The sequence below is a fragment of the Chamaea fasciata genome, unplaced genomic scaffold (assembly GCF_029207755.1).
Source record: "Chamaea fasciata isolate MVZ Bird 193981 ecotype frontalis unplaced genomic scaffold, bChaFas1.0.hap1 SCAF_31, whole genome shotgun sequence".
NCBI classification, from domain to species: Eukaryota; Metazoa; Chordata; class Aves; order Passeriformes; family Sylviidae; genus Chamaea; species Chamaea fasciata.
Genome location: NW_027094116.1, coordinates 3417155 through 3444690, shown reverse-complemented (window position 1 = coordinate 3444690; position 27536 = coordinate 3417155). Strand labels below are relative to the sequence as shown.

The 27536-nt window shown below is 67.4% G+C and overlaps 2 protein-coding genes across 5 annotated transcripts; both read right to left on the bottom strand.

Annotated features, from left to right (window-relative positions):
• Nucleotides 1-488: 488 nt before the first annotated feature.
• Nucleotides 489-13372, bottom strand: ARHGAP30 (Rho GTPase activating protein 30). 4 transcript variants are annotated; one of them, XM_066206972.1, is made up of 12 exons: nt 13149-13372; nt 10736-10838; nt 8429-8573; nt 8255-8337; nt 7878-7985; nt 7080-7207; nt 6554-6671; nt 5837-5937; nt 5325-5426; nt 3974-4363; nt 2876-3237; nt 489-2568 (listed from the first exon to the last, which is right to left on the bottom strand). In XM_066206972.1, exons 1-12 carry the CDS (start codon nt 13255-13257, stop codon nt 1516-1518), a joined length of 2802 nt encoding a protein of 933 aa, XP_066063069.1. In that variant the 5' UTR covers nt 13258-13372; the 3' UTR covers nt 489-1515. The 4 variants fall into 4 exon arrangements, with proteins under 4 accessions (XP_066063069.1, XP_066063070.1, XP_066063071.1 ...); XM_066206973.1 differs by having other exon boundaries at nt 5325-5399; XM_066206975.1 differs by having other exon boundaries at nt 2355-2564.
• Nucleotides 13373-14291: 919 nt separating this feature from the next.
• On the bottom strand, nt 14292-26676 carry NECTIN4 (nectin cell adhesion molecule 4). The gene is made up of 9 exons (XM_066206527.1): nt 26622-26676; nt 23003-23353; nt 21692-21982; nt 20721-20835; nt 19519-19682; nt 17930-18077; nt 17089-17167; nt 16608-16757; nt 14292-15998 (listed from the first exon to the last, which is right to left on the bottom strand). The coding sequence occupies exons 1-9, from the start codon at nt 26674-26676 to the stop codon at nt 15738-15740; spliced, it is 1614 nt and encodes a 537-aa protein (XP_066062624.1). The 3' UTR covers nt 14292-15737.
• Nucleotides 26677-27536: the final 860 nt, after the last annotated feature.

Genomic DNA, 27536 nt, shown 5'->3' with positions numbered 1-27536 from the left:
AGGTTCTCCTGTCGCCATTTCCCGATGTCTCGCTGTCCCCGAGTCCCTGTGTGTGTCCGCGTCCCTGTGTACCCAGGTCCTCATGTCCCCATTTCTCCATGTCCCCAGTGTCCCCAATGTCCCCAGTGTCCAAATGACCTCGTGTCCCCCTATCCCACTGTCCCTGTGTCCCCACGTCCCAATGTCCCCATGTTCCCATGTCTCTGTGTCCTTTGTCCCCGTGTCCCCAGTGTCCCCATGTCCGCCTTTCCCAATGTCTCCTTGTCCCAATGTCCCCAAATGTCCCCAAATGTCCCCAAACATGTCAGAATTTCCATTTTCAAAGGCAATTTTTCATGTTTGACCTTCGCCACTTTCCAGCTCCGGGCCAGAAAAACAAAATTTAAAAAATAAAAAAAAATAAATAAAACGGTAAAGAAAATTTTTAAAACAAAATAATTTAAATAATTTAAAAGTATTTAAAAGTATTAAATTTAAAAAATTAAAAAAAAAGTTAAATCAAATGAAATTAAACTAAAATAAACCGAAATTTATAAAAAATAAACCGAAGACCAACCAGCATCTCTCGCGCTGGAATTATCACCCTTGTTAATTCGACTATTATTATTATTATTATTACTATTACTATTATTACTATTATCATTATTATTATTATTATTATTATTATTATTTTATTAAAATTTTATTGCCATTTATTTGCACTCAGCGCTCGCCCCCCCCCCAGGGCTGCGCTCGGGGGTCCCGGGGGGGCTCCTGGGGGGGTCCCGGCAGGATTTGGGGGGATCCACAGGGGTCCCAGGGGGTTTGGGGGAAATCCTGAGGGGTCCCGGGGTGATTTGGGGGAATGCCGGGGGGTCCCAGGAGGATTTGGGGGGCTCCCGGGGGGTCCCGCAGGGCGCGGGCGAAGTGGGGCTTGGGGGGCACCACGGGCACGGCCCGGGCCAGCAGCACCCGGCCCCCCAAATTGGGGAGGGGGCGGCGGGAGCTGCGCGGGGGGAGCGGCCCCAGAGATTTGGGGCGCCCGTCCCGGGCCGGATTTGGGGGTCCCGAGGGGTCCCAGGGTTTGGGGCAGTCAGCCAGGATCAGCTCCAGGGATTTGGGGCGCTCGGCCCAGATCAGATCTGGGGGTCCCAGGGGGTCCCAGGATTTGGGGGGCTCAGCCAGGGTGGGCTCCAGGGGTTTGGGGGGGTCCCAGGATTTGGGGGGCTCAGCCAGGGTGGGCTCCAGGGGTCCGGGGGGGGTCCCAGGATTTGGGGGGCTCAGTCAGGATCAGCTCCAGGGGTCCGGGGGGGTCCCAGGATTTGGGGGGCTCAGTCAGGATCAGCTCCAGGGGTCTGGGGGGGGTCCCAGGATTTGGGGGGCTCAGCCAGGGTGGGCTCCAGGGGTCTGTGGGGGTCCCAGGATTTGGGGGGCTCAGCCAGGGTGGGCTCCAGGGTTCGGGGGGGGTCCCAGGATTTGGGGGGCTCAGCCAGGATCAGCTCCAGGGGTCCAAGGGGGTCCCAGGATTGGGGGGGCTCAGCCAGGGTGGGCTCCAGGGGTCTGAGGGGGGTCCCAGGATTTGGGGGGCTCTGGGACTCTGGGGGGCTCCTCCTGGGTCAGCTCCAGGGGTTGCAGGGTTTTGGGGGGATCAGCGTGGGTCAGCTCCGGGATTTTGGGGGGCTCATCCTGGATCAGCTGTGGGGGTCTCGGGGGCTCGTCTGGGATCAGCTCCGGTGATCTGGGGGGCTCCAGGATTTTGGGGGGCTGGTCCTGGGTCAGCCCCAGGATTCTGGGGGGAGCGCCGGGGGGCGGGGCGGGGGGAGAGGGCGAGGTCGGGGTGACCCCGGGGGTGACATCGGGGACCCCCCCAGGGGCCGGGGGCTCCCGGGGGGGCTCCCGGGGGGGCTCTGCGGGGAGCGGGGCTGGAGGAGACCCCACTGAGCCCCGGGATCCGCCTCCGCCTGCCCCCCCGTTCCCAGCGGGACCCCCGACCCCTCCGCCCTCGCCCCTCACCCCGATCCCGGGGCCGGAATCTCCCCCTGCAGCCCCACGGGGATCCCGGGGGGGATCCCCCACTCCCGGACCATCCTCCTCCAGGGGGGGCTGGGCCGGGATCTCCGGGGTCTCTGGGGTATCTGGGATCTCTGGGATCTCTGGGGTCTCTGGGATCCCTGGGATCCCTGGGGTCTCTGGGGTCTCTGGGGTCTCCGGAATCTCTGGGGTCTCCAGGATCTCTGGGGTCTCCGGGGTCCCCAGGATCTCTGGGATCTCTGGGGTCTCCAGGATCTCTGGGGTCTCCGGGATCTCTGGGGTCTCCAGGATCTCTGGGATCTCTGAAACCTCCAGGACTTTGGGGATCTTCGGAGTCTCCGGGATCTCTGGGATCTCCTGGCTCTCCGGGGCCGTCCCCCCGGCCGGGGCTCCCTCTGGAGTGCCCGGGGGGCTGAGCTCGTCGTGGGCGCTCAGGAAAGCCTCGTCGGGGTCGGAGTCGGGGTCGGAGGCGCCGGGGGCCAGGAAGAACATGTCCTGCTCCGTGCACTCCTCGATGGACAGGTAACTGTCCGGCTGCTCCGCCCACAGCTCACCTGGCTGCGGGGGGGGGGGGGGGGGAGGACAGGGCTGGGACCCCCAGGCACAGCCGGGACCCCGCGGGTGGGTGTCACTGTGTGCCCCGCGTCCATGCCACACCATGGATCCCATGGATCCATTGATCCCATCCCATCCCACCCCATGGATCCCATCATATGGATCTCATTGATCCCATCCCCTGGATTCCATCCCACGGATCCCATCCCATCCATCCCACTGATCCCATCCTGTCCCATCCCAAACCCTCCTCCCGCCCCCACCGGCCCCACCCCGTCCCCAAATCCCGGGAATGCCGCCGGGTGCTCACGTTCATGAACCCGCTCTCCATCCCCTCCTCCACGGCCGGGAACTCTTCCTCCATCCCGGGGGTCCCATCCTCCATCCCGAGGGTTCCATCCTCCATCCCGGGGGTCCCATCCTCGATCCCGAAGGTCCCATCCTCGATCCCGAGGGTCCCGTCCTCCATCCCGGGGGTCCCATCCTCGATCCCGAAGGTCTCATCCTCGATCCCGGGGATCCCGTCCCCGATCCCGGGGATCCCGCCCCCGGTCCCGGGGCTCCGCGCCGCCGCCTCGGCGTCCCCGCCGCCCTCCAGCCACGTCTCGGGGCCGTCCAGGAAGGCGAAGGAGTCGCGGAGCTCCAGGGACAGCCGGCTCTGCTCCGCGTCTCCTGCGGGGAGAACGGGCAGCGGTCGATCCCGGGATCCCGCTCCATCCCGGCGACTCCCCGATCCCGGGCTCCCTCTGATCCCGGTGTTCCCCGCGTGTCCTCCCGATCCCGGTGTCCCCCCGATCCCGATGTCCCCTCAGTCCTGGTGTTCCCTGATCCCCGTGTCCCCCTAATCCCGGTGTCCCTCCCGTCCCGCTGTCGTCCCTATCCCATTGTCACCCCGATCCCGTTGTCTCTCTGATCCTGGTGTCCCCCGGATCCCAGTGTCCTCCTGAGCCCGGTATTTCCCCTATCCTTGTGTCCGCCTGATCCAGGTGTCCCCCCCATCCCGTTGTCCCCCCCCTATCCCGTTGTCCCCCCATCCCGTTGTCCCCCCTATCCCGGTGTTCCCCCATCCCGGTGTCCCCGCCATTCCCGTTGTCCCCCCCATCCCGTTGTCCCCCCCATCCCGTTGTCCCCCCGTCCCGGTGTCCCCCCATCCCGGTGTCCCCCCGTCCCGGTGTCCCCCCATCCCGTTGTCCCCCCATCCCGGTGTCCCCCCCATCCCGTTGTCCCCCCGTCCCGTTGTCCTCCCCATCCCGTTGTCCCCCCTATCCCGGTGTTCCCCCATCCCGTTGTCCCCCCATCCCGTTGTCCCCCCGTCCCGGTGTCCCCGCCATTCCCGGTGTCCCCCCGTCCCGGTGTCCCCGCCGTTCCCGGTGTCCCGCGGGGGCCGGTCGCTCCCCGGGGCTCTCACCGGAGCGGGGCCGGGGGTGTCGGGGGGGCTCGGGGGGGCTGCCGGGGGCGGCGTCCCGGCCCAGCGCGGGGCAGGGCAGCCCCCGGGTGAGGCGGGACAGGTTGGAGGTGATGTGCAGCGGCACGGTCACGGCGAAGGGTCCCGAGATGTGCAGCCCCGCGCATTTCTCGGCGCGGGAGCGGCCGCACGCCCCCGGCCCCGCCCGGGGGGCTTTGGGGGTGGTGGGCTCCGACTGCGTGCTGCTCTCGGCCGCCGCCTCCAGGGATTCCTCCAGGCTCTCGTCCAGCTCCGGGTGCGGGTCGGGGGGCGCGGGGGCCGCGTCCGAGCTGAGCTGGCGCTGCGGCCGCAGCTTCACCGACAGCTTCGGGAGCAGCCGCGCCGCGTCCGCGCCTGCGGAGGGGAGCGTCCGCAGCGGGCCCGGGGACATCCCGGGGAGAGCGGGGTCCCGGGGGGTCCCGGAGGGTCCCGGGGAGAGGGGGGTCCCGGGGAGCAGGGGGAAGGGTCAGGGTCAAGGGGGGATCCCAGAACCCCGAGGGAATGGTGAGGGTCCCTGTGGGATCCCAGGGTCCCATCCCACCCCATCCCATCCCTACTCCTCCCATTCCCACCCTGGCCCAAAGACCCCTCCTCGGGGTCAGGGACAGTCCCACGGGGTCAGAGGGACAGTCCCACGGGGTCAGAGGGACAATCCCACGGGGTCAGAGGGACAGTCCCACGGGGACAAAGGGACAATCCCACGGGGTCAGGGGGACAGTCCCACGGGGTCAGAGGGACAATCCCACGGGGTCAAAGGGACAGTCCCACGGGGTCAGAGGGACAATCCCACGGGGTCAGAGGGACAGTCCCACGGGGACAAAGGGACAATCCCACGGGGTCAAAGGGACAGTCCCACGGGGTCAGAGGGACAGTCCCACGGGGTCAAAGGGACAGTCCCACGGGGTCAGAGGGACAATCCCACGGGGTCAGAGGGACAGTCCCACGGGGACAAAGGGACAATCCCACGGGGTCAAAGGGACAGTCCCACGGGGTCAGAGGGACAGTCTCACGGGGTCAGAGGGACAATCCCACGGGGTCAAAGGGACAGTCCCACGGGGTCAGGGGGACAGTCCCACGGGGTCAGAGGGACAGTCCCACGGGGTCAGAGGGACAATCCCACGGGGTCAGAGGGACAGTCCCACGGGGTCAGAGGGACAATCCCACGGGGTCAGAGGGACAGTCCCACGGGGTCAGAGGGACAGTCCCACGGGGTCAAAGGGACAGTCCCACGGGGTCAGAGGGACAGTCCCACGGGGTCAAAGGGACAGTCCCACGGGGTCAGAGGGACAGTCCCCGGGCTCAGGCCCCCCCTTACCGGGGGCTCCGGGGGGGCCGCTGCTGAGCGAGTCCATGCTCTTGGCCGGCCGCAGGGTCACCTTCCCGCCCTTCTCTGGGAACGGCACCGGGGCGTGGGGGGCTGGGGACACGGAACCCCCAGGGCCTGGGATCCTCCGATCCCTGGGATCCCCCGATCCCTGGAACCCCCCAATCCCTGGGACCCCCCCCAAACCCTGGGACGCCCCCTAATCCCTGGAACCCCCCAATCCCTGGGACCCCCCAATCCCTGGGATCCCCCGATCCCTGGGACCCCCCAATCCCTGGGATCCCCCCCAATCCCTGGGATCCCCCCCAATCCCTGGGATCCCCTGATCCCTGGGATTGCCCAATCCCTGGGACCCCCCAATCCCTGGGATCCCCCAATCCCTGGGACCCCCCGATCCCTGGGATCCCCTGATCCCTGGAACCCCCCAATCCCTGGGATTCCCCAATCCCTGGGACCCCTCAAACCCTGGGATCCCCTGATCCCTGGGATCCCCCTGTTCCCACCTTTCTCCTCAGCCTTCCCCGGCTTCCGCTTGGCCTCGTGCCCCGAGCGGCCCAGGTTGAAGATGGATCTCCACTTCTTGGCCTTCAGGGAGCCCTTGCTCCTGTGGGGACACCTGCGATACACCTGGGGGCACTTGGGACACGCCTGGGATACACCTGGGATACACTTGGGCACACCTGGGATACACCTGGGGGCACCTGGGGGCACCTGGGCACACCTGGGATACACCTGGGGGCACCTGGAGCCACCTGGGATACACCTGGGACACACCTGGGGGCACCTGGGGGCACCTGCGACACACCTGGGACACACCTGGGATACACCTGGGCACACCTGGGGCCACCTGGGATACACCTGGGCACACCTGAGGGCACCTGGGATACACCTGGGATACACCTGGGGGCACCTGGGGACACCTGAGCACCACTGGGGACACCTGGATACAGCTGGGGATACACCTGTGGGTACATGGGATATACCAGAGGGTACCTGGGATAAAACTGGGCACACCTGGGGACACCTGCGATACACCTGGGGGATACCTGAGCACACCCCAGCACACCTGGGGAACACCTGAATCACGGTGAGTCGGGGCCACCTGAGCCAGGCCCAGGATTTGGGGGTCCCTGGGAGTCCCCGGGGTGGGGCGGGGCTGTCACCTGTCCCGTCTGTGCCAGGTGTCACCTGTCCCACCTGTGCCAGGTGTCGGGCCGTACCTGTGCTCGCCGAGCTCGATGATGGTGTGGTAGGGCCGCATCTGGGGGGGGCCGTCCCCGTGGCTCAGGGGGGGGACACCTCCGGGCAGGAGCAGCGGGCGCTGGGGACAGTCCCCACCTGGGACCCCAAAACGGGACAGGGTCACCTCAGAGACCCCAACCTGGGCTCAGGGAGTGGTGGGGGGATTCCACACCTGGAGCCCCCCAGATTGTGGTGTCCGTGTCCCCACGGTCCCCACAGCGTCCCCGCTGTCCCCGCTCTGTCCCCGCTCTGTCCCCGCTCTGTCCCCGCGCTGTCCCCGCTCTGTCCCCGCGCTGTCCCCGCTCTGTCCCCGCTGTCCCCGCTCTGTCCCCGCGCTGTCCCCGCGCTGTCCCCGCTGTCCCCGCAGTGTCCCCGCGCTATCCCCGCTCTGTCCCCGCTGTCCCCGCAGTGTCCCCGCGCTGTCCCCGCTCTGTCCCCGCGCTGTCCCCGCTCTGTCCCCGCTGTCCCCGCAGTGTCCCCGCGCTGTCCCCGCTGTCCCCGCACCCGGCAGCGGCGCGTCCCCGAAGAGCTGCTCCACGTGTGTGAGGATGAACTCCACCACGATGGACTGCACGCGCACCTCCATGAACGCCGCCGTGCCGTTGAACGCCGCCGCCTCGATGTCCCTCGAGCTGGGGACAGCGGCCACAGCCGCGTCACCTCGGCCCGGGGGGGACAGCGGGGTCACCCCGGGGTGAGGGGACAGCGGGGTCACCCCGGGGTGAGGGGACAGCGGAGTCACCTCGGGGTGGAGGGGACACCGGGGTCACCTCGGGGCAGGGGGGACAGCGGGGTCACCCCGGGGTGAGGGGACACAGGGGGTCACCTCGGGGTGGGGGGGATATTGGGATGGTCGGGATGGGGGAACGGGGACAGGGGGACGATGGGGACAAGGGGATGGTGGGGACAAGGAGGGTAGTGGGGACATTTGGGGGGTGGTGACATTTTGGCTGGGACAGGAAAACGGGATGAGGGGACAGCAGGGGCAGGGCTGAGGGTGACAGGGCTGACAGTGACAACGCTGAGGGTGACAGGACTGACGGTGACAGTGCCGACAGTGACAGGACTGGCAGTGATGGGGCTGGAGGTGCCAGTGCTGAGGGTGACAGCGCCACCAGTGACACGAGTGAGGGTGGCAGGGCTGAGAGTGACAGCACAGGGTGACAGCACTGAAGGTGACAGTGCTGAGGGTGACAGCACATGTGACAGCACAAGTGACAGCACAGGTGACAGCCCGGGGACAGCCCGGGGACAGCACAGGGGACAGCACAGGTGACAGCACAGGTGACAGCGGGCGCTCACCGCAGCAGGTTGGGGGCCCAGACGATGGCCAGGTTCCGCGCGTGCATGTTGGTGCGGGCGCTGTGCCCGGCCATGCGCAGCAGGTGCCGCATCAGGAACTCCAGCGTCCTGCGGGGACACGGGGACACCGGGGACACCTCAGCCACATCCCAAGGGGACACCGGGGACACCTCGGCCGCTGCCACCGTCGAGGGGACACTGCCACCCGCACAGGGGACACTGCCACCCCTGGAGGGGACACGACCACCCACAGAGAGGACACTGCCACCCACCGAGGTGACACTGCCACACCCGGAGGGGACACCACCGCCCGTGGAGGGGACACCGCCACCCGCTGAGGGGACACGGCCACCCGCGGGGACGTCCCCGCCCCTCACCTGTAGTGAGGCACCGGCAGCTCCTTGAGCACCTCCTTGATTTTCACCAGCCGCGCCTCCTCCATCTGCAGGGCCACGGCGTCCTGCGGGGACAGCGCGGTGACACGGCCACCCGCGGCGCCGCGGGGACACGCGGGGACACGCGGGGACACGCGGGGACACGCGGGCACTCACGGCGAACTTGTCGTAGAGCTGGTAGGTGAGCAGCGGGTTGGGCAGCTCGCGGCAGTAGGCCTTGCACAGGGAGCTGACACAGTGGACGTCCTGCAGGTAAACGTCCCGCCGCAGGTCCGGGCTGCGCTGCGCCTCGAACTCCTGCCTGGGATCGGGAATGTGGGGTTGGGATATGGGATTGGGGATATGGGGTATGGGATATGGGATCGGGGTCCGGGCTGCGCTGCGCCTCGAACTCCTGCCTGGGATCGGGAATGTGGGGTTGGGGGTATGGGATTGGGGTATGGGATTGGGGATATGGGATTGGGGATATGGGATTGGGGTATGGGATTGGGGATATGGGATTGGGGATATGGGATTGGGGTATGGGATTGGGGATATGGGATTGGGGATATGGGATTGGGGATATGGGATTGGGGATATGGGATTGGGGTATGGGATTGGGGATATGGGGTATGGGATATGGGATCGGGGTCCGGGCTGCGCTGCGCCTCGAACTCCTGTCTGCGGGGGGAATGTGGGATTGGGATATGGGATATGGGGTATGGGATTGGGGTATGGGATATGGGATCGGGGTCCGGGCTGCGCTGCACCTCGAACTCCTGTCTGCGGGGGGAATGTGGGATTGGGATATGGGATATGGGGTATGGGATTGGGGTATGGGATATGGGATCGGGGTCCGGGCTGCGCTGCACCTCGAACTCCTGTCTGCGGGGGGAATGTGGGATTGGGATATGGGGTATGGGATTGGGGTATGGGGTATGGGATATGGGATTGGGGTATGGGATATGGGATCAGGGTCCGGAGTGCGCTGCGCCTCGAACTCCTGTCTGTGGGGGGAATGTGGGATTGGGATATGGGGTATGGGATTGGGGTATGGGGTATGGGATATGGGATCAGGGTCCGGAGTGCGCTGCGCCTCAAACTCCTGGCTGCGGGGGGAATATAGGGTATAGGATATAGGATTGGGGTTATGGGATTGGGGTATGGGATATGGGATGTGTGGGGGGACACTGGGGAGTGTTGGGGACACTGGGGACATGGGGGACACCGGCAGTTCTGGGTTCCCCCAGTGCTCAGGGAAAGAAGCAAAAGAGGAAAAAAAAAAAAAAAACAAAAAACAACCTGCCCCAAAAGGGGGCAGGGTGAAAGGGAACGGGCAGGGGAAAACCCCAAAAGCGAAAAAAGAGGGAAAAGGGAAGGAAAGGAGCGGGGGGAGAGGGGCCGGGGCGGGATGGGGGGAGGGGGAAGGGAAGGGGCCGGGGGAGGGGGGAGGGAGGAGGGGGGAGGGGGTCTGGATCCGGCGGCTCGGCGGGGAGGGGGGAGGGGGGATTTGGGGTGGGGGGGAGTCCTGTGGCCCACCCCCCCCGGGCCTGTCCCCGCTGCCAGCCTGTGTCGTCCCACTCCTGCCCCCTCCCTCCTGTCTCCCCTTCAGTCCCGGCGTCTCCAGTCTCCACCCCCATCCCACTGATCCCATGGATCCCACGGATCCCATCGATCCCATTGATCGCACTGATCCCATGGATCCCACCCCATCATTCTCATCCCATCCCCTCCCAATCTCCATCCCATTCCCATCCCAATCCTGCTCTTCCCCCGCTCCGTCCCTGTTCCCATCCCGCCCTGTTCCCATCCGATCCCAGTCCCGCCTCGATCCCTGCCTCATCCCTGTTCCCGATCCCGATCCCTGCCCCACCCCGATCCCTGTTCACGATCCCTGCCCCATCCCGATCCTGATCCCTGCCTCATCCCAATTCCTGCCCCATCCCGCTCCCGCTCCCGATCCCTGCCCATCACGATTCCCGTGCCCATCCTTGTTCCCGATCCCGATCTCTGCTCCACCCCGATCCCCGCCCATCCCCGTTCCCGCTCCGGTTCCCGTTCCTGATCCCGCTCCCGATCCCTGCCCACCCCCGTTCCCGCTCCTGTTCCCGTTCCTGATCCCGCTCCCGATCCCCGCCCATCCCCGTTCCCGCTCCTGTTCCCGTTCCTGATCCCGCTCCCGATCCCCGCCCATCCCCGCTCCCGCTCCGGTTCCCGTTCCTGATCCCGCTCCCGATCCCTGCCCACCCCCGTTCCCGCTCCTGTTCCCATTCCTGATCCCGCTCCCGATCCCCTCCCATCCCTGTTCCCGCTCCTGTTCCCGTTCCTGATCCCGCTCCCGATCCCCGCCCATCCCCGTTCCCGCTCCGGTTCCCGTTCCTGATCCCGCTCCCGATCCCCTCCCATCCCTGTTCCCGCTCCTGTTCCCGTTCCTGATCCTGCTCCCGATCCCCGCCCATCCCTGCTCCCGCTCCCGCCGCTGACCGCAGGCGCTGGATGTTGGAGGAGACCCCAGACAGGCGGTAGATGCCATCGACCACCCCGTGCTGCTCCACGAACTCCGTGCAGCTCCGGAGCACCTGCGGCACTGCGGGGCACGGACACCGGGAGTGATCCGCCGGCTCCCGCCGGGGCCCCAGTGATCCCGGATCCCACAGGGCCCCAGTAATCCCGGATCCCACAGGGCCCCAGTAATCCCGGATCCCACGGGGCCCCAGTAATCCCGGATCCCACAGGGCCCCAGTAATGCCGGATCCCACGGGGCCCCAGTGATCCCGGATCCCACGGGGCCCCAGTGATACTGGATCCGCCAGGGTCCCACTGAGCCTGGATCCCATGGGGTCTAAGTGATCCCAGATCCTGTGGGGTCTGATTGAGCCCAGATCCTGCGGGGTCCCAGTGATCCCGCATCCACCAGGGCCCCAGTGATCCTGGATGCACCAGGGTCCCAGTGATCCCAGATCCCACAGGGTCCGAGTGATCCAGGATGCGCCAGGGTCCCAGTGATCCCAGATCCCACAGGGTCAGACTGGGCCCAGATCAAGGAGAGCCTGAGTGAGCCCAGACCTGACAGGGTCCCACTGAGCCTGGATCCCACTGGATCCAACTGAGCCCCAATCCCACAGGGTCCCAATTGAGCCTGGATCCACCAGAACCTGAGCGAGCCCAGGTCTGACAGGGTCTAATTGATCCCAGGTCCCACAGAGCCCAGCTGAGCTCGGATTCCAGAACCCAACTGATCCCGGATCAAACAGAGCCCAGCTGAGCCCGGAACCGACAGAGCTCAGCTGATCCTGGAGCCACCAGAGCCCAACTGACCCTGGATCTGACAAGCATCCAGCTGATCCTGGATCCATCAGTGCCCGCCGGACCCAGCTCCAGACCTGGATCCCCCAACACCCACCTGGGCTTGGACCCACATCCCGGATCCAGCATCGCTCACCTGAGCCTGGACCCAAATTCCAGATCCAGCATCGCCCACCTGAGCCCAGCCCAGATCTCAGATCCGTCACTGCCCACCTGAGCCCAGCCCAAATTCCAGATCCAGCATCGCCCACCTGAGCCCAGCCCAAATCCTGGATCCAGCATCGCCCACCTGAGCCCAGCCCAGATCTCAGATCCGTCACTGCCCACCTGGGCCCAAACCCAAATCCCGGATCCAGCATCGCCCACCTGGGCCTGGACCCAAATCCCAGATCTGGTATCACCCACCTGGGCCTGGCCCCGGCCCCACAGCACCGGGGGACGGGGAGGACCTCGGCCAACCCCCCCCAGGTATCTCCACAGGGAGAGACCCTGCACCAGTCCTGGGCCACCAACTCCAGGGCTGGGGCCACCAAATCCACCGAGATGGAGCCGCAGCGGGGCCAGCGGCTCCTCGGGGACAAGGCCACAGAGTGGCCAGGAATGAGGCCCAGGAATGATTCCCCAGGGATGGGGCCACCAACTCCACACCGGGATCGCTGGTTCCACAGGGATGAGGCCGCCAAATCCCACAGGATGGAGCCACCAAATCCCGAGGAACAGGGCCACCAAATCTGCAGGGATGAGGCCATGAAATCCCACAGGATGAGGCCACCAAATCCCACAGGATGGAGCCACCAAATCCCAAAGGATGGAGCCACCAAATCCCGAGGAACAGGGCCACCAAATCCACAGGGATGAGGCCATGAAATCCCACAGGATGAGGCCACCAAATCCCACAGGATGGAGCCACCAAATCCACAGGGATGAGGACATGAAATCCCACAGGATGAGGCCACCAAATCCCACAGGATGGAGCCACCAAATCCACAGGGATGAGGACATGAAATCCCACAGGATGATGCCACCAACTCCACCGGGATGAGGCCACCAAATCCCACAGGATGATGCCACCAAAGCCCAAAGGATGGAGCCACCAAATCCACAGGGATGGGGCCACCAACTCCACACCGGGATCGCTGGTTCCACAGGGATGAGGCCGCCAAATCCCACAGGATGGAGCCACCAAATCCCAAAGGATGGAGCCACCAAATCCACAGGGATGAGGCCACCCAAGCCCCAGAAGTGAGGACACCAACTCCACCGGGATGAGGCCACCAAATCCCACAGGATGGAGCCACCAAATCCCGAGGAACAGGGCCACCAAATCCCCAGGGTTGAGGCCACCAAATCCCAGAGGACGAATCCCCCCAACCCCTCAGGGCCGACCCCCCTCCCCGAGATTGGAGCCCCACCAATCTCCAACCTCCCCCCCCCAAAATCCCGGCCGAGCCTCGGCGGCCGCGGCGCTTCCTGCAGCGCCGGTGACGCAACGCGTGGCGCAAGTCCCCCCTCGAGTCCCCTCCGGGGGCCCCTTCCCCGCTCCCCCGGGTGGCCCCGGTGGCCCCGGTGGCCCCAGGGTGGTGGCACTCACCGTCGTGCCCCGAGCGCTGCAGGTGCTCGCGGAGGTCGCAGCCGAAGAGGCGCTCCCGGGAGCCGCCCTTGCGCCTCGCCCGCTGCCGGGCCTTGAGCGCCAGGGACATGGGGACGCGGGGGGACGCGGGGGGACGCGGGGGGACACGGGGGGACACGGGGACGGCGCGGGGGACACGCCAGGGGGGTCCCGGCGCTGTCCCCGCGGGGGTGGCAGGAAGGCGGAGGCCGCGCTCGAGGCGCTTCCTGCTCCCCGCGGCCGCGAAACCGCGGCGAGGGCGGGGACGCCTGCGCACACGCGTGTGCAAGGGGCACGCCCTGGGGGCACGGGGACACACGTGTGTGAAAGGGGACACGCCCTGGGGATGTGTGAGTGTGCAAGGGACACACCCTGGGGACATCTGAGCGTGCAAGGGGCACACCCTGGGGATGTGTGAGTGTGCAAGGGACACACCCTGGAGACGTGGGTGTGTAAGGGACAGGCCATGGGGACATGTGAGTGTGTAAGGGACACATCTCGGGGACATGAGGACACGTGGGTGTGCAAGGGACACGCCCTGGGGACACAGGGACGCATGCGTGTGCAAGGGATACACCCTGGGGACATGGGGGACGATGGCTGTGCAAAGGGCCACGCCCCTGGGAGACAGACACACACGCGTGCAAGGCCGACACGCCCTCGTGCGCGCTCACGCCTCGCTCTTGCACGCGCCCGTGCACACCTGTGGGAGCTGCGGGCGGCTTGCACGCCCTCAGTCACACTCACACGCAGCCCTGCGCACTCGGGCTGGTCCCCACACTCGCACACTCGCCGCACGCTCACAGGCTCCGGCACGCACCTTTGCACATGCTTCCACAGGCCCTTGCACGCTTTCACAGCCCCCTTCACACGGCCTGGCACGGCCCCTTGCACACTCCTGTGGCGGTTTGCACACTCCCCTTCATCCTTGCACACTCGCACACCTTTGCACACGCCCTTGCACACTCCCCTGCCCCCACAGCCCTGCTCCCTCTGCCCTTGCACCCACAGTGTCACCTCTGTGTCCCCCCCGTGTCACCCCCTGTCACCTGCGTGTCTCAGTGTCACCCCCGTGCCACCTCCACGCCACCCACATGTCACCGTGTCACCCACGTCACCCCTGTGTCACCTGTGCGTTACCCGTGTCACCCGCATGTCACCACCCATGTCACCCGCATGTCTCGGTGTTCCCCCATGTCACCCCGTGTCACCCACAAGTCACCGTGTCACCCGTGTGTTATCCCAGTGTCACCCCCTGTGTCACCCGCGTGTCTTGGTGTCCCCGCTGTGTCCCCAGGCTGTCACACTCGGGCCCAGCCCCGCGGGTCGTTTATTTACAGGGTCTATACACGGCTGTACAGCCCCTCCCCCGCCCGGGGAGGGGACACGGCTGTCACCGGTGTCACCGTCGCTGTCCCCAGGGCCACCACGGCTGTCCCCAGGGCCACGGCTGTCCCCAGTGCCACCACAGCCCGAGGAGGGGACACGGCTGTCACCGGTGTCACCATGGCTGTCCCCAGGGCCACCACTGAGCCCAGGGCCACCACAGCCCAGGGAGGAGGGGACACGGCTGTCCCCAGGGCCACCAGAGCCCCAGTGGGTTGGGGGGACATGGGGGCTCCTGCCCCGCTCAGTCCTGGGGAGTTTGAAGAGTCCTGGGGGGTCCCCAGTGACACCACGAGTGTCCCCAGCCCGGGGCTGGGTGGCGCTTGGGGACAGGAGAATGTCCTGGGGCCTGTCCCCAAGCAGGGAGGTGGCACTTGGGGACCAGAGTCCATCCCTGACCCCACACCTGCAGGGAGGTGACATTTGGGGACAGGAGAATGTCCTGGGGCTCGGTGGTGTCCCCAGCCTTGTGCCAGCAGGGAGGTGGCACTTGGGGACAGGAGAATGTCCTGGGGCCTGTCCCCAAGCAGGGAGGTGACATCTGGGGACAGGAGAATGTCCTGGGGCTCGGTGGTGTCCCCAGCCTTGTGCCAGCAGGGAGGTGGCACTTGGGGACCAGAGCACGTCCAGGGTGCCGTGTGTGTCCCCAAGCCTGTGCCAGCAGCAAGGTGACACTTGGGGACCGAAGAATGTCCTGGGCCTTGGGGGTGTCCCCAACTCCATGTGCCAGCAGGGAGGTGACACTTGGGGACCAAAGTCCATCCTTGACCCCACAACAGCAGGGAGGTGACACCTGGGGACAGCAGCCAGTCCTGGGGCTCTGTCCTTGTCCCCAGTCCCACACCAGCAGGGAGGTGACACTTGGGGACCAGAGTCCATCCTTGTCCCCAGCCCCACACCAGCTGGGAGGTGACACCTGGGGACCAGAGTCCATCCTTGTCCCCAGCCCCACACCAGCAGGGAGGTGACACCTGGGGACAGCAGCCTGTCCTGGGGCACTGTCCTTGTCCCCAGCCCCACACCAGCAGGGAGGTGACACAGTCCTGGGGCACTGTCCTTGTCCCCAGCCCCACACCAGCAGCGAGGTGACACCCGGGGACCGGAGCGGCGGGGGCGGAGCCGGGCGGGCGCGGGGTGGGGCTGGCTGTCCCCGGCTGTCCCCAGGTGTCCCCAGGTGTCCCCGGCTCACACCAGGTGGCCGCGGCCGTTGATGTAGATGCCGTTGGAGCTGGGCTTGGCCTGCAGCATGCCGTTCTCCTGCACGAAGTGGGTCATGGCTTGCTTGATGGGGTCCCCGCCGCCGCCCCCCTCCTCTTCCTCGGCCTCCTTCCCACCCGGCGCCGGCGGCACCGCGGGGACAACGGGGACAACGGGGACGTCGGTCTGAGTCTCGATCTCCCGCACCGTGGAGAGCGTGGAGTAACTGCGGCCCTCGGGCTCCTCGCTCTGGGGACAAGGGACACGTCACCGGGGACACCGGGCGTGGGCAGGGCAGGGGTGGGGGGGACACGAAGAGCAGGGGGGACGTGGGGACCAATGGGGACATGGGGACCAATGGGGACACGGGGACCAATGGGGATATGGGGATCAACGGGGACACGGGGGCCAGTGGGGACACGGGGACCAATGGGGACCAATGGGGACCAATGGGGACCAATGGGGATGTGGGGACCAATGGGGACGTGGGGACCAATGGGGACCAATGGGGACCAATGGGGACCAATGGGGATATGGGCACCATGGGAACATGGGGACATGGGGACATGGCACTGCTGGGGACACAGGGACCCCTGGGGACATGGGCACCATGGGGATGTGACCATCACTTGGGACACGGCCATTGATCAGAACAAGGGCATGGACAGGGGCACCCGTGGGGACATGGGGGTCACCAGGTGACGTGGGCATCACCAGGGACATGGGCATCACCAGTGACACGGGCATGGTGGGGGACACGGGTGCCACTGGGGACAGGAGTGTCACCGGGGACACGGACACCCCCAGGAGCATGGTGACCCCCTGTCCCCTGCATCCCCTGTGTCCCCCGTGTCTCACCATGGCGGAGCAGATGCTGGTGCCACGCAGGCTGTCCCCCCTCAGGCTGTCCCCTCGCAAGCTGTCCCCTCGCAGGCTGTCCCCTCGCAGGCTGTCCCCTCGGAGGCTGCCCTGGCGACTCTCCGTCCGCAGCTGCAGCGTCTCCTCCAGCTGGGACAGGCTGGTCAGCGCCCAGGACAGCCCCGGACACCCCTGGACACCCCATGGACACCCCTGGACACCCCTGGACACCTCAGACACTGCCTGGACACCTCTGGAAACTCCACAGACACCCCATGGACACCCCAGGAACACCCCTGGACACCCCATGGACACTGCTCGGACACCCCATGGACACACCTGGACACCCCATGGACACCCCCGAACACCCCTGGACACCCCATGAACACTGCCCGGACACCCCATGGACACACCTGGACACCCCAGGACACCCCATGGACACCCCATGGACACCCCCGGACCCCCATGCCCGTGTCCCCACCTGTGCCCGGGGGTCGCTGCTGTGGCTGGAGTGGAGCCTCCGGATGGAATTCTCTCGGGTCAGCGTCAGCTCCTCCTCGCTGGGGACACAGGGGACACTCAGCACGTGCCCCATGTCCCCCCGCTGTGTCCCCACGTGTCCTGCTGCGACCTTCAGTGTCCCCCCCGTGGCCCCCTCCATGTCCCCCATGTCCCCATGTGTCCCCTGCATCCTCCATGTCCCCGTGTCCATCCTGACTCCCGTTGCCCCCTGTCCCCCCATGTCCCCAATGTCCCCCATGTCCCCAAATCCCCCAAGTCCCATGAGTCCTTATATCCCCGTATCTCCCCATGTCCCCATATCTCTGTGTCCCCATGTCCCCAATGTCCCTCATGTCCCAATATCCCCATATCTCCCATGTCCCCCGTATCCACTCCTGTCACCATGTCCCCCCATGTCCCAATGTCCCCATGTCCCCAGGTCACTCATGTCCCCTGTATCCTCTATGTGCTCCATGTCCCGTGTCCCCCACACCCCCAGTGTCCCCTCATGTCCCCAAGTCCCATGTGCTCCCACATCCCCATATCTCCCGTGTCCCCCATGTCCCTCCATGTACCTGTGTCCCCAATGTCCCCTGTGTCCCTATGTACCTGTGTTCCCCATGTCCCCATGTCCCCCCATGTCCCTGTCTCCCCAGTGTCCCCCATGTCTCCCCATGTCCCTGTGTCCCCATGTCCCCAGTGTCTCCATGTCCCACCATGTCCCCTGTGTCCCCCTGTCCCCCCATGTCCCTGTCTCCCCAGTGTCCCCCCATGTCCCCAGTGTCCCCCGCTGTCCCCCGTGTCCCCGTCCCCTCCCTTACTACTTCTCGGAGATGCGCTGTGTCTTGCGTTTGTGGTACAGGGTCATGACCACGACGACGATGACGAGGACGCAGAGCAGGACGGCGGCGATGACGCCGACCACCACCACCGAGGCCGACACCAGGTCCACGCGGCGCACCGTGTCCTCTGCGGGCGCCCCACGGGGTCAGCGGGCGCCCCAAACCGGGGGGACACCCCACAGGGGACAGGGGACACCCCAAACGGGGGGGACACCCCACAGGGGACAGGGGACACCCCACAGGGGACAGGGAACACCCCAAACGGGGGGGACACCCCACAGGGGACACCCCACAGGGGACAGGGGACACCCCAAACGGGGGGGACACCCCACAGGGGACACCCCACAGGGGACAGGAACACCCCAAACGGGGGGGACACCCCACAGGGGACACCCCACAGGGGACAGGGGACACCCCAAACGGGGGGGACACCCCACAGGGGACAGGGGACACCCCACAGGGGACAGGGGACACCCCAAACGGGGAGAGGGGACACCCCACAGGGGACACCCCAAACAGGGGGAACGCCCCACAGGGGACAGGGGACACCCCACAGGGGTCAAGGGACACCCCACAGGGGACAGGGGACACCCCACAGGGGACACCCCAAACGGGGGGGACACCCCACAGGGGTCAGGGGACACCCCACAGGGGACACCCCAAACCGGGGGGACACCCCACAGGGGACAGGGGACACCCCACAGGGGACAGGGAACACCCCAAACGGGGGGGACACCCCACAAGGGACAGGGGACACCCCAAACCGGGGGGACGCCCCACAGGGGGCAGGGAACACCCGAAAGGGGTCAGGGGGTGCCCCAAAGGGGACAGGGGGCGCCCCAAACCGGGGGGGAGACCTCAAACCAGGGGGGACCCCAAAGGGATCTGGGGACACCCCAAACCTGGGGGGACAACCCACGGGGGTCAGTGGGACACCCCAAAAAGGAGGGGATGGCACACAGGGGTCAGGGGACAGAGGGGCAGGTGAGGGGACAGAAGGACAGGTGAGGGGACAGAAGGACAGGTGAGGTGTCAGGCGGATGAGTGGACGGAAGGACAGGTGAGGTGACAGAAGGATAGGTGAGGCGTCAGGCGGATGAGTGGACGGAAGGGCGGGCGAGCAGCCGTGAGTGAAGCAGGTGGGTGAGCTCACGATGAGCGGACGGGCGTGGAGGAGGCACGGACGGCGGTGGGGCCGGCACAGGACGGGAGGAGTGCGGGAGGGAGGGACGGAAGGGAGGATGAATGGGTGGGCGGACGGACGGACAGACGGGTGGATGGACAGGTGGATGAACGGACAGGTGGGCGGACGGACAGATGGACAGGTGGGTGCACGAATGAGTGGATGGATGGATGGATGGATGGATGGATGGATGGATGGATGGATGGATGGATGGACGGACAACGGACACATAGGTGGATGGACAGACAGACGGATGGGTGGACAAGTGGACGGTCAGATGAACAGACAGACAGACACACAGACGGCTGGAGGCCCAGCACGCCCCACCCCGTGTCCCCTCTGCCCCCCCCGCCGTGGCAGGTGTCCCCGCTGGCCGTGTCCCCACCTGTGGCGCGTCCCCGGATGCTGACGTTGGCCCGGGCCTCCTTGGCGGCCACGCGGTTGGACACTCGGCACACGTAGTCGCCGGCGTCGGCCACGGCCAGCGGCCGCTGGAACAGCAGCGTGTCCCCCTTGGCCCGGACACCCGCGGGCAGCGGCGCGTCCACCCTGCGGGGACACCACGGGGTCAGCCCTGGGGACAGCCCTGGGGACAGCCCTGGGGACAGTCACAGTGACAGCCCCCGGTGTCAGACCCTGGGGACAGCCCCGGTGACAGTCCTGGTGACAGTCCTGGTGACAGCCCTTGGCGTCAGACCCTGGTGACAACCCTGGTGACAGCCCCCAGTGCCAGCCCCTAGTGCCAGCCCCCAGTGACAGACCCCGGTGACACTCTCCGGCGTCAGCTCCCAGTGCCAGCTCCCAGTGACAACTCCCGGTGACAATTCCCAGTGTCAGAACCTGGTGACATCCCCCGATGACAGTCCCGGTGCCACCCCCTGTGCCACCCCCGGTGCCACCCCCCGGCCTGCCCGTGCGGGCGGTGGCGGCATCAAAGGCGGCGGTGCCGGTTCCCACGGGTGACGCCCAGCCGGGCCCCGCGGGGCCTGTCCGGGCATGTGGCACCGCCGGGCACAGCCACGGCGGCACCGGGACAGCGACAGGGACACGGGGGGTGACACAGGTGTGGGCAGGGACACGGGGGGACAGGCAGGGACACGGGGGGTGACACAGGTGTGGGCAGGGACACGGGGGGACAGGCGGGGACACGGGGGGTGACACAGGTGTGGGCAGGGACACGGGGGACAGGCGTGGGTGGGGACACAGGAGGGGACAGGTGTGGGCAGGGACAGGGACATGGGGGACAGGTGTGGGCGGGGACACGGGGTGGGGGGACAGACGTGGGAGAGGGATACGGGGGACAGGCAGGGACACGGGGAACAGGCGTGGGTGAGGGATTTGGGAGGTGGGGAGATGTGACAGGGACAGGGGGAGATGGCACAGAGAGGGGGGACATGGGCAGGGGGACACGGCAGGGACAGGGGACACAACAGAGACATGAGGGACATGACAGGGACATGGGCACGGGGACACGGCACAGGAGCAGGAGGATGTGACAGGGGGTGGCAGGAGGTGACAGGGGGTGACAGGGGGCCATGGGGAGGTGACAGCGGGTGGCAGGGGGTGACGGGGTGACAGTGGCCTCACCGTGTCCAGTTGTAGGTCGGGGGGGGGTTGCCGTCCCCCAGGCAGGTCAGCGCCGCCCCCTCCATCCCCTCCTGCCACTCGGCCGTGTGACCCAGCACCGACGCGTCCGACAGGTCTGGGGACACGGGGACACCGAGGGGACGGTCAGGGGACAAGTCCCCATGGCCGCGGTGTCCCCGCCGTGTCCTTCATCCTCCCCATGCCCAGAGCCCCGCCCTCCGTGTCCCCGAGGTCCTCCACGCCAGCATCCCCCAGTGTCACCTGTGTCCCCCATGTCCCCAACACCCTCCAGCTGCCCAGTGCCCCCAGTGTCCCCAATGTCCCCAGTGTCCCCAATGCCCACAGTGGTCCCCACAGTTTCCATGTCCCCAGTGTCCCCCATGTCTCTCAGTGCCCCTCCATGTCCCCAATGTCCCCTGAGCCCAGGATGTCCCCAATACCCTGCATGTCCCCAGGGTCCCCAAGACCCTCCATGTCCCCCCATGCCCCCAGTGTCCCCCACATCTCCAAAGCCCCTCCCATGTCCCCAGTATCCATCACACACCCCATATCCCCAACGCCCCCCACGTCCCCAAGACACCGCATGTCCCCAACATCCCTCATGTCCCCAATGCCCCCCATGTCCCCAACATCCCCCTCACCCCCCACATCCCCCACACCCCAACACCCCCGATACCCCCAATGACCCCCACACCCCCCACAGCCCACGTCACCCCCCACACCTCCCTCATCCCCCATTACCGTCCACGTCCCCAATGCCCCCCATGTCCCCAACACCGTCCATGACCCCCATGTTCTCCATGCTCTCCATGTCCCCAAGACCCTTCTATGTCCCCAATGCCCCCCATGTCCCCAACATCCCCCTCACCCCCGTGCCCCCCATGTCCCCGTCACCCCCCCGTGTCCCCCATGTCCCCGTCACCCCCCGTGCCCCCCCCCCCCCCGTCCCTGGGCGGTGCCCGGTGGCGCACAGGCGACGCTGAGCAGGTGCGTGATCCTCTTCTCGTGGCGCAGGCCGGGGTGCGCCACCACGCAGGTGAGGCTCTTGCCGTTCATGGAGCGCCCGGGCACCAGGAAGAACTCGCTGGTGACCGAGGCCGAGCGCGCGTGGGCCGAGCGCCGCGTGGCGTTGGTGCCGCGCACATCGGTCTCCCAGCGCACCGACGGCACCGGGCTGCCCTCGGCCGTGCACGACGCCGCCAGCGTGCGGCCCTGGCCCTCCTCCAGCGGCGGGCCCGGGTTCAGGATGGGCAGCGGCGGCACTGAGGGGGGACCGGGAGGTCAGGGGTGTGCTGGGGACATGGGGACAGGGCAGGGATGTGCTGGGGGCGCGGTGACAGGACGGGGAGGTCAGGGATGAGGTGTGGGGACACGGTGACAGGGGGAGTTTGTTGGGTGCTCCGTCACCCGTGTGTGGTGTGGGCTTTGTGGCCCTGGGTGGCACCCGTGGCACCGGTGCCCATTGTGTGCCCAGTGTCCATCCCACCCGCCATGTCCCCAATGTCCCCCATGCCCATCATGTCCCCTCTGCTCTCCCTGTACCACGTCCCCAGTGACCCGAATGCCCATTGTGTGCCCAGTGCCCATCACACCCTCCATGTCCCCAATGCTCATTGTGTCCCCAATGTCCCCAATGTTCCAGGTCCCTCATGTGCTCTGTGTCCTGTGTCCCCAGGTTCTGCCATACCCCCCGTGTCCCCTGTGTCCCGTGTCCCCCATGTCCTCTACACCCCTCATGTCCTCTGTGTCCCCCATGTCCCCTATGCCCTCTGTCTCCTGCGTTCCCAATGTCCCCTACGGTCCCCATGTCCCCCATGCCGCCATGTCCTCTACACCCCCCATGTCCCCCCATGTCCTGTGTCCCCCACGTCTCCCACACTCTCCATGTCCCCTGTGTCCCCAATGTCCCCTCCATGTCCCCCATACACCCCATGTCCTCTGTGTCCCATGTCCCTCATGTCCCGTGTCCCCCATGTCCTCCATACCCCCTGTGTCCCCTGTGTCCAATGTCCTCTCCATGTCCTTTCATCCCTCCCCCAAGTCCCCTGTGTCCCGTGTCCCCCATACCCCTTCGTGTCCCCTGTGTCCCCTGTCCCCAATGTCCCCTACATGTCCCCTCCATGTCCCTCCATACCCCCCATATCCCCTGTGTCCCATGTCCCCCATACCCTCCCATGTCCCCTGTCCCCCATGTCCCCCCGTGTCCCGTGTCCCCAATGTCCCCTCCATGTCCCCTGTGTCCCCAATGTCCCCTCCATGTCCCCCCGCGTCCCCGCGCTCACCCAGCACCCTGAGCGTCAGCCTGCCCTCGAAGTTGCCCATGGGGAAGGTGATGAGGTGACACTCGTAGTCGCCCTCGTCGCCCTGCACGGCGTTGCGCAGCAGGATGTCGCCGTCGTCCAGGTCGCCGTGGCCGTGCCGCAGGACTCGCCCCGCGAAGGGCTCCAGGACGTGCTCGCCGTGCTGCGGGTTCAGCACGGCCACCTCGGCCGGGGGCGCGCCCGCGGGGCCGCGCTTCAGCCACGTCACCTGCACCACCTGCTCCTGCTCCTGCGCCCGGTACCGGCACGGCAGCACCACGTCCTGCCCCAGAACGGCCGTCACGCTGCGCGGCACCTCCACGCGGCCCCCGCCTGCGGGGACACGGGGACACGGAGGTGACACTGAGTGTGACACCTGAGTGTGGGCACAGGCACCTCCACGCGGCCCCCGCCTGTTGGGGACAGGAAGGTGACACTGAGTGTGACACCTGTATGCGGGTACAGACAGCTCCACGCGGCCCTCGCCTGCGGGGACACACGGGGACACGGGGGACACAGGGACAGGGGATCTCAGTGTGGCCCCTGTGTCACCTGTGGGCACCAGGTGCGGCACCAGGTGTGCAAGGGGCCCTGGCACATCCACGTGTCCCATGTGCCACCACCTGTGGGCACCAGGGGTGATACTGAGTGTGCAAGAGCACACCTGGGCACACCTGCACAGGGCTCTGGTACACCTGGGCACACCTGAGCACACCTGCACAGGGCTCGGGCACACCTGGGCACACCTGCACAGGGCTCGGGCACACCTGGGTGCCCCTGTGTTTGCACTTGGGTCTGTGCAAGAGCACACCTGGGCACACCTGAGTACACCTGCACAGGGCTCATGGGGCACACACACCTTTGCTTGCACTTGGGTCTGTGCAAGAGCACCTGGGCACACTCACACTCACCTGAGCACACCTGCCCGGGGCTCTGGCACACCTGGGCACACCTGTGTTTGCACGCACATCCATGCGGGAGGCCTTGCATACACACACACACACACACCCGGGCACACCTGCAGGGTTTGGGGTTCAGGCTGGGGGACAGGTTTGGGGTGCAGGATTTGGGGTGCAGCGTTTGGGGTGTAGGATTTGGGGTGCAGGATTTGGGGTGCAGGATTTGGGGTGCAGGATTGAGGTGCGGGTTTGGGGTGCAGGATTTGGGGTGTAGGATTTGGGGTGCAGGTTTGGGGTGCGGGTTTGGGGTGCGGGTTTGGGGTGCGGGTTTGGGGTGCGGGTTTGGGGTGCGGGTTTGGGGTGCGGGTTTGGGGTGCGGGTTTGGGGTGTCGGTGCTGGGCTGGCTGAAGTTTTGGGAGCAGGTTTGGGGTGCAAGAATTGGGGTGCAGGATTTGGGGTGCAGGTTCGGGGTGCGGGTTTGGGGTGCAGGATTTAGGGAGCGGGTTTGGGGAGCTGGTTGGGTGATTTGGGGCTCAGGATTTGGGGTTCCAGTGCTGGGGGCTGATGGTGGGGTTCGAGGTGCAGGATTTGGGGTGCAGGATTCAGGAGGGGGAGGGTTAAGGTGCATTTTTTGGGGTGCGGCTTTGGGGAGTGCGTGAGGTTTGTGGGGTGCAGGATTTGGGGAGAAGTTTTGGGGGGCTGATCGGGGGGGTTGAGGTGCATTTTGGGGGGGGGTCAGTTTTAGGGACTGCCTGAGTGTTTGGGAGCCGGTTTATGGTTGAGAATTTGGGGTGCAGGATTTGGGGAGAGGATTTGGGGGGGCTGATCAGGGCGGGGTGTTGAGGCGCATTTTTGGGGGTGCATTTTTGGGGGTGCATTTTTGGGAGAGGGGCGTGTCCCGCAGGTTTGGGGGGGGCGTGTCCCGCCCCGCCGCCGCCGCCGCCAGAAGCGGCCGGGCCGGCCCGTCCAGCCCAACCGGCCGGGACAGATCCCGCGCTGCCGCCCCCGCCGAGCCCCCCGGGGACTCCCCAAAATCCCCCCCACCATCCCGACCCCCCCCCCCAGGACCCCCTGACTCATTAACCCCTTCGTTGCTCGCTCCACGTCCTCCCCGCGCCGCCCGCACGTGCCTCAGTTTCCCCCGGCGCCGCCGCGCCCGCAGAGCGAACGGGGAGATTTTGGGGGGAGAGGGGGCACTGGGGGTCCCGGGAGGGCTCCGGGGGGTCCCGCGGGCCGTGGGGGGGCAGGGGGGGGGCGGTTCCGGGGTTCCGTGGGGAGGTTCCCCCCCTCGGGGCGTCCCCACCCAGCGCGGCCCGGGCGCGTGGGAACCGGCGCCGAACCGGCTGAACCGGCCCCGCGGGCCCCACGCCCGGCCCCGCGCGGGGGGGGGCCCGAAACAGCCCCGGCCACGGGCACCGGGGGGGTCCCGGGGCTGGGGGGGGGGTCCCCCCGAGCTCCCGCGGGGGTCGCGGTGGGGCAGAGCCCCGCCATGGTTCCCACGGGGACGCGCGCGCGCGCGCACGTGCGGGGCAGTCACCCCCTGTCCCCTCACCCCCGGGGCGGGGGGGGGGGACACACACACAGACATGGAGGGACCCCCCCCCAAACAACAAAAAAATAAGTGTGGGAGCCCCTCGCACGCGCGTGGGAGCCCCTGGCACGCCCGTGGGAACGCCTTGCACACGCGTGTGCACCGCACGCCCCCGCGGGGCTCCCGGGCCTGAGGAGCCCCGGGACCCCCCCGAGCCCCCCGGTGGGGGGGGTCAGCGCCCCCCGAGTCCCCCCGTGGGGGGGTCAGCCCCCCCCGGAGCTCAGCACCCCCGCGGGGGGGGTCCCCAGCCCGTTCCCACGGTGCCGAGGGGAAACTGAGGCACGGCCGGGGGGGGGGGGGCGGGGCAGAACAGGGGGACCCCCCCAAAAAAACTCTGTGGTGGGTGCAGCCCCCCCCCCCCCCCATCCTGAGTGGGGGTCCCCCAAACGGGATGTGGGGGGTTGGGGACAATGGCGAGGGGGTGGGACCCCCCCGGGCCATCCCCGGTGCCGCCGTTCCCACGGTTTGTCACCCCCCCCCGCGTGTCCCCAGTGGGGTCCGCGCCCCCCGCCCGCCCTGGGGGGGGTGTGGGGGCGGGGAGCGGGGTCCCCGCAGAGGCGCAGGTGCGCACCCACGGGCACGCGCGCAGGTGTGCGCGCACACGCGTGTGAAGCGCCCCGGGGTGGGCGCGGGGGACCCGCGGGCGCGCGCGCAGGGACGCTCGGACACGCGCCCGGACACACGGACTCGCGGACACGCGCACGGACACTCGGACACGCGGATAGTTGGAGCCGCAGGTGCGCGGGGCCGCAGGTGCACACGCGAGCGCGCCCACGTACACACACACACACACACACACCTGCACACGCGTGTGCGCGCACACCTGCGCGCTCCCGCCCCCCGTGTGTAACCCCCCTCACGGTCCCGCCGCTGCTCCCGGTGCCGGTTTCGCTTTCCCGGTCCCGGTTTCACCCCCTCCGGCCCCGTGCGAGGCGCGGCCCCCCCCGGTCCCGGTTCGCCCCGTCCGGGGGCTGCCGGTGCCCTCCGGGACCTCCCCCGCGTGGGAAGCGCTGCCCCCGGTGCCGGTTCCGCCGGGCCGTGGGAGCCGGTGCCGCCGCTCCCGTCCCCACCCCCGGTCCGTGTCCCTGTCCCGGTGCCGCCCGAGCCTTACCGGTGAGGGCGAGGAGGAAGGTGAGGAGGAGGAGCACGGGCGCCCCGGGCCGCATCCCGCGGGGGTCCATGCGGAGCGCTCCGGGCTCAGGGCGCGGTTCGGTCCCGGGCCAGCACCATCCGGGCCGGACCGGGCCCCAGCGGCACCCACCGGGACAGCCCGGGACAGCCCGGGACGCGCCGGCTCCCACGGGGCACGGCCTCGGCGGGTCCCTGCGGGCGGCACCGGGCGGAACCGGGACCCACCGCGGGCGCTCCGGGCTGAGCCGGGCCGGTGGCGGCGGACGGGCCGGTGCTGCTCGGTGCGGGACGGGACCGGGAGCGGGGCCGGGGCGGGGCGGGGCAGGGGGCGGGGCCTGGCGGGGCGGGGCAGGGGGGCGGGGCAGGGCGGGGCGGACCGGTCGGGCAGGTCGGGCCGGGGGGCGGGGCCGAGGGCGCGGCCTTAAAGCGGCGATGGCCGCGGGGGGAGCGAGGGGGACACACCCGGCACCGGGGAAGCGGGGACGGCCGGGGGCGCTGCCGGGGCTCCCAGTGCTCCCAGTGACCCCCGTGGACATCCCAGTGCCCTGCATGGCATTCCCAGTGCCCCCAGTGCCCTGCATGACGTTCCCAGTGCTCCCAGTGACTTCCATGGACCTCCCAGTGCTCCCAGCGCCCCCCATGGAACTCCCAGTGCTCCCAGTGTTCTCTATGGACTTCCCAGTGCTTCCAGTGTTCCCAGTGCCCCCGGTACCCCCATGACATCGCCAGTGCCCCTCATGGACCTCCCAGTGTCCCCAGTGCCCCCAGTGACCCCCCCATAGCACCCCCAGTGCCCTCCACGGAAATCTCAGTGCTTCCAGTTCTCCCAGTGCCCCCCATGGACCTCCCAGTGCCCCCAGTGCCCCCCCCCATGGCGTCCCCAGTGCCCCCAGTG

What these genes read in the sequence shown, in the direction of transcription:
- ARHGAP30 (XM_066206972.1), bottom strand. Translation starts at nt 13,257, where the DNA reads ATGTCCCTGGCGCTCAAGGCCCGGCAGCGGGCGAGGCGCAAGGGCGGC. An exon ending in CGGGGACGCGCCGCTGCCGG is followed by an intron (nt 6,672 to 7,079) that starts GTGCGGGGACAG and finishes TTGGGGTCCCAG; the next exon opens with GTGGGGACTGTCCCCAGCGC. An exon ending in ATCGAGCTCGGCGAGCACAG is followed by an intron (nt 5,938 to 6,553) that starts GTACGGCCCGAC and finishes GTGTCCCCACAG; the next exon opens with GAGCAAGGGCTCCCTGAAGG.
- NECTIN4 (XM_066206527.1), bottom strand. Translation starts at nt 26,676, where the DNA reads ATGCGGCCCGGGGCGCCCGTGCTCCTCCTCCTCACCTTCCTCCTCGCC. An exon ending in CTTCCTCCTCGCCCTCACCG is followed by an intron (nt 23,354 to 26,621) that starts GTAAGGCTCGGG and finishes GTGTCCCCGCAG; the next exon opens with GCGGGGGCCGCGTGGAGGTG. An exon ending in CAGCGCATCTCCGAGAAGTA is followed by an intron (nt 17,168 to 17,929) that starts GTAAGGGAGGGG and finishes CTGTGTCCCCAG; the next exon opens with CGAGGAGGAGCTGACGCTGA.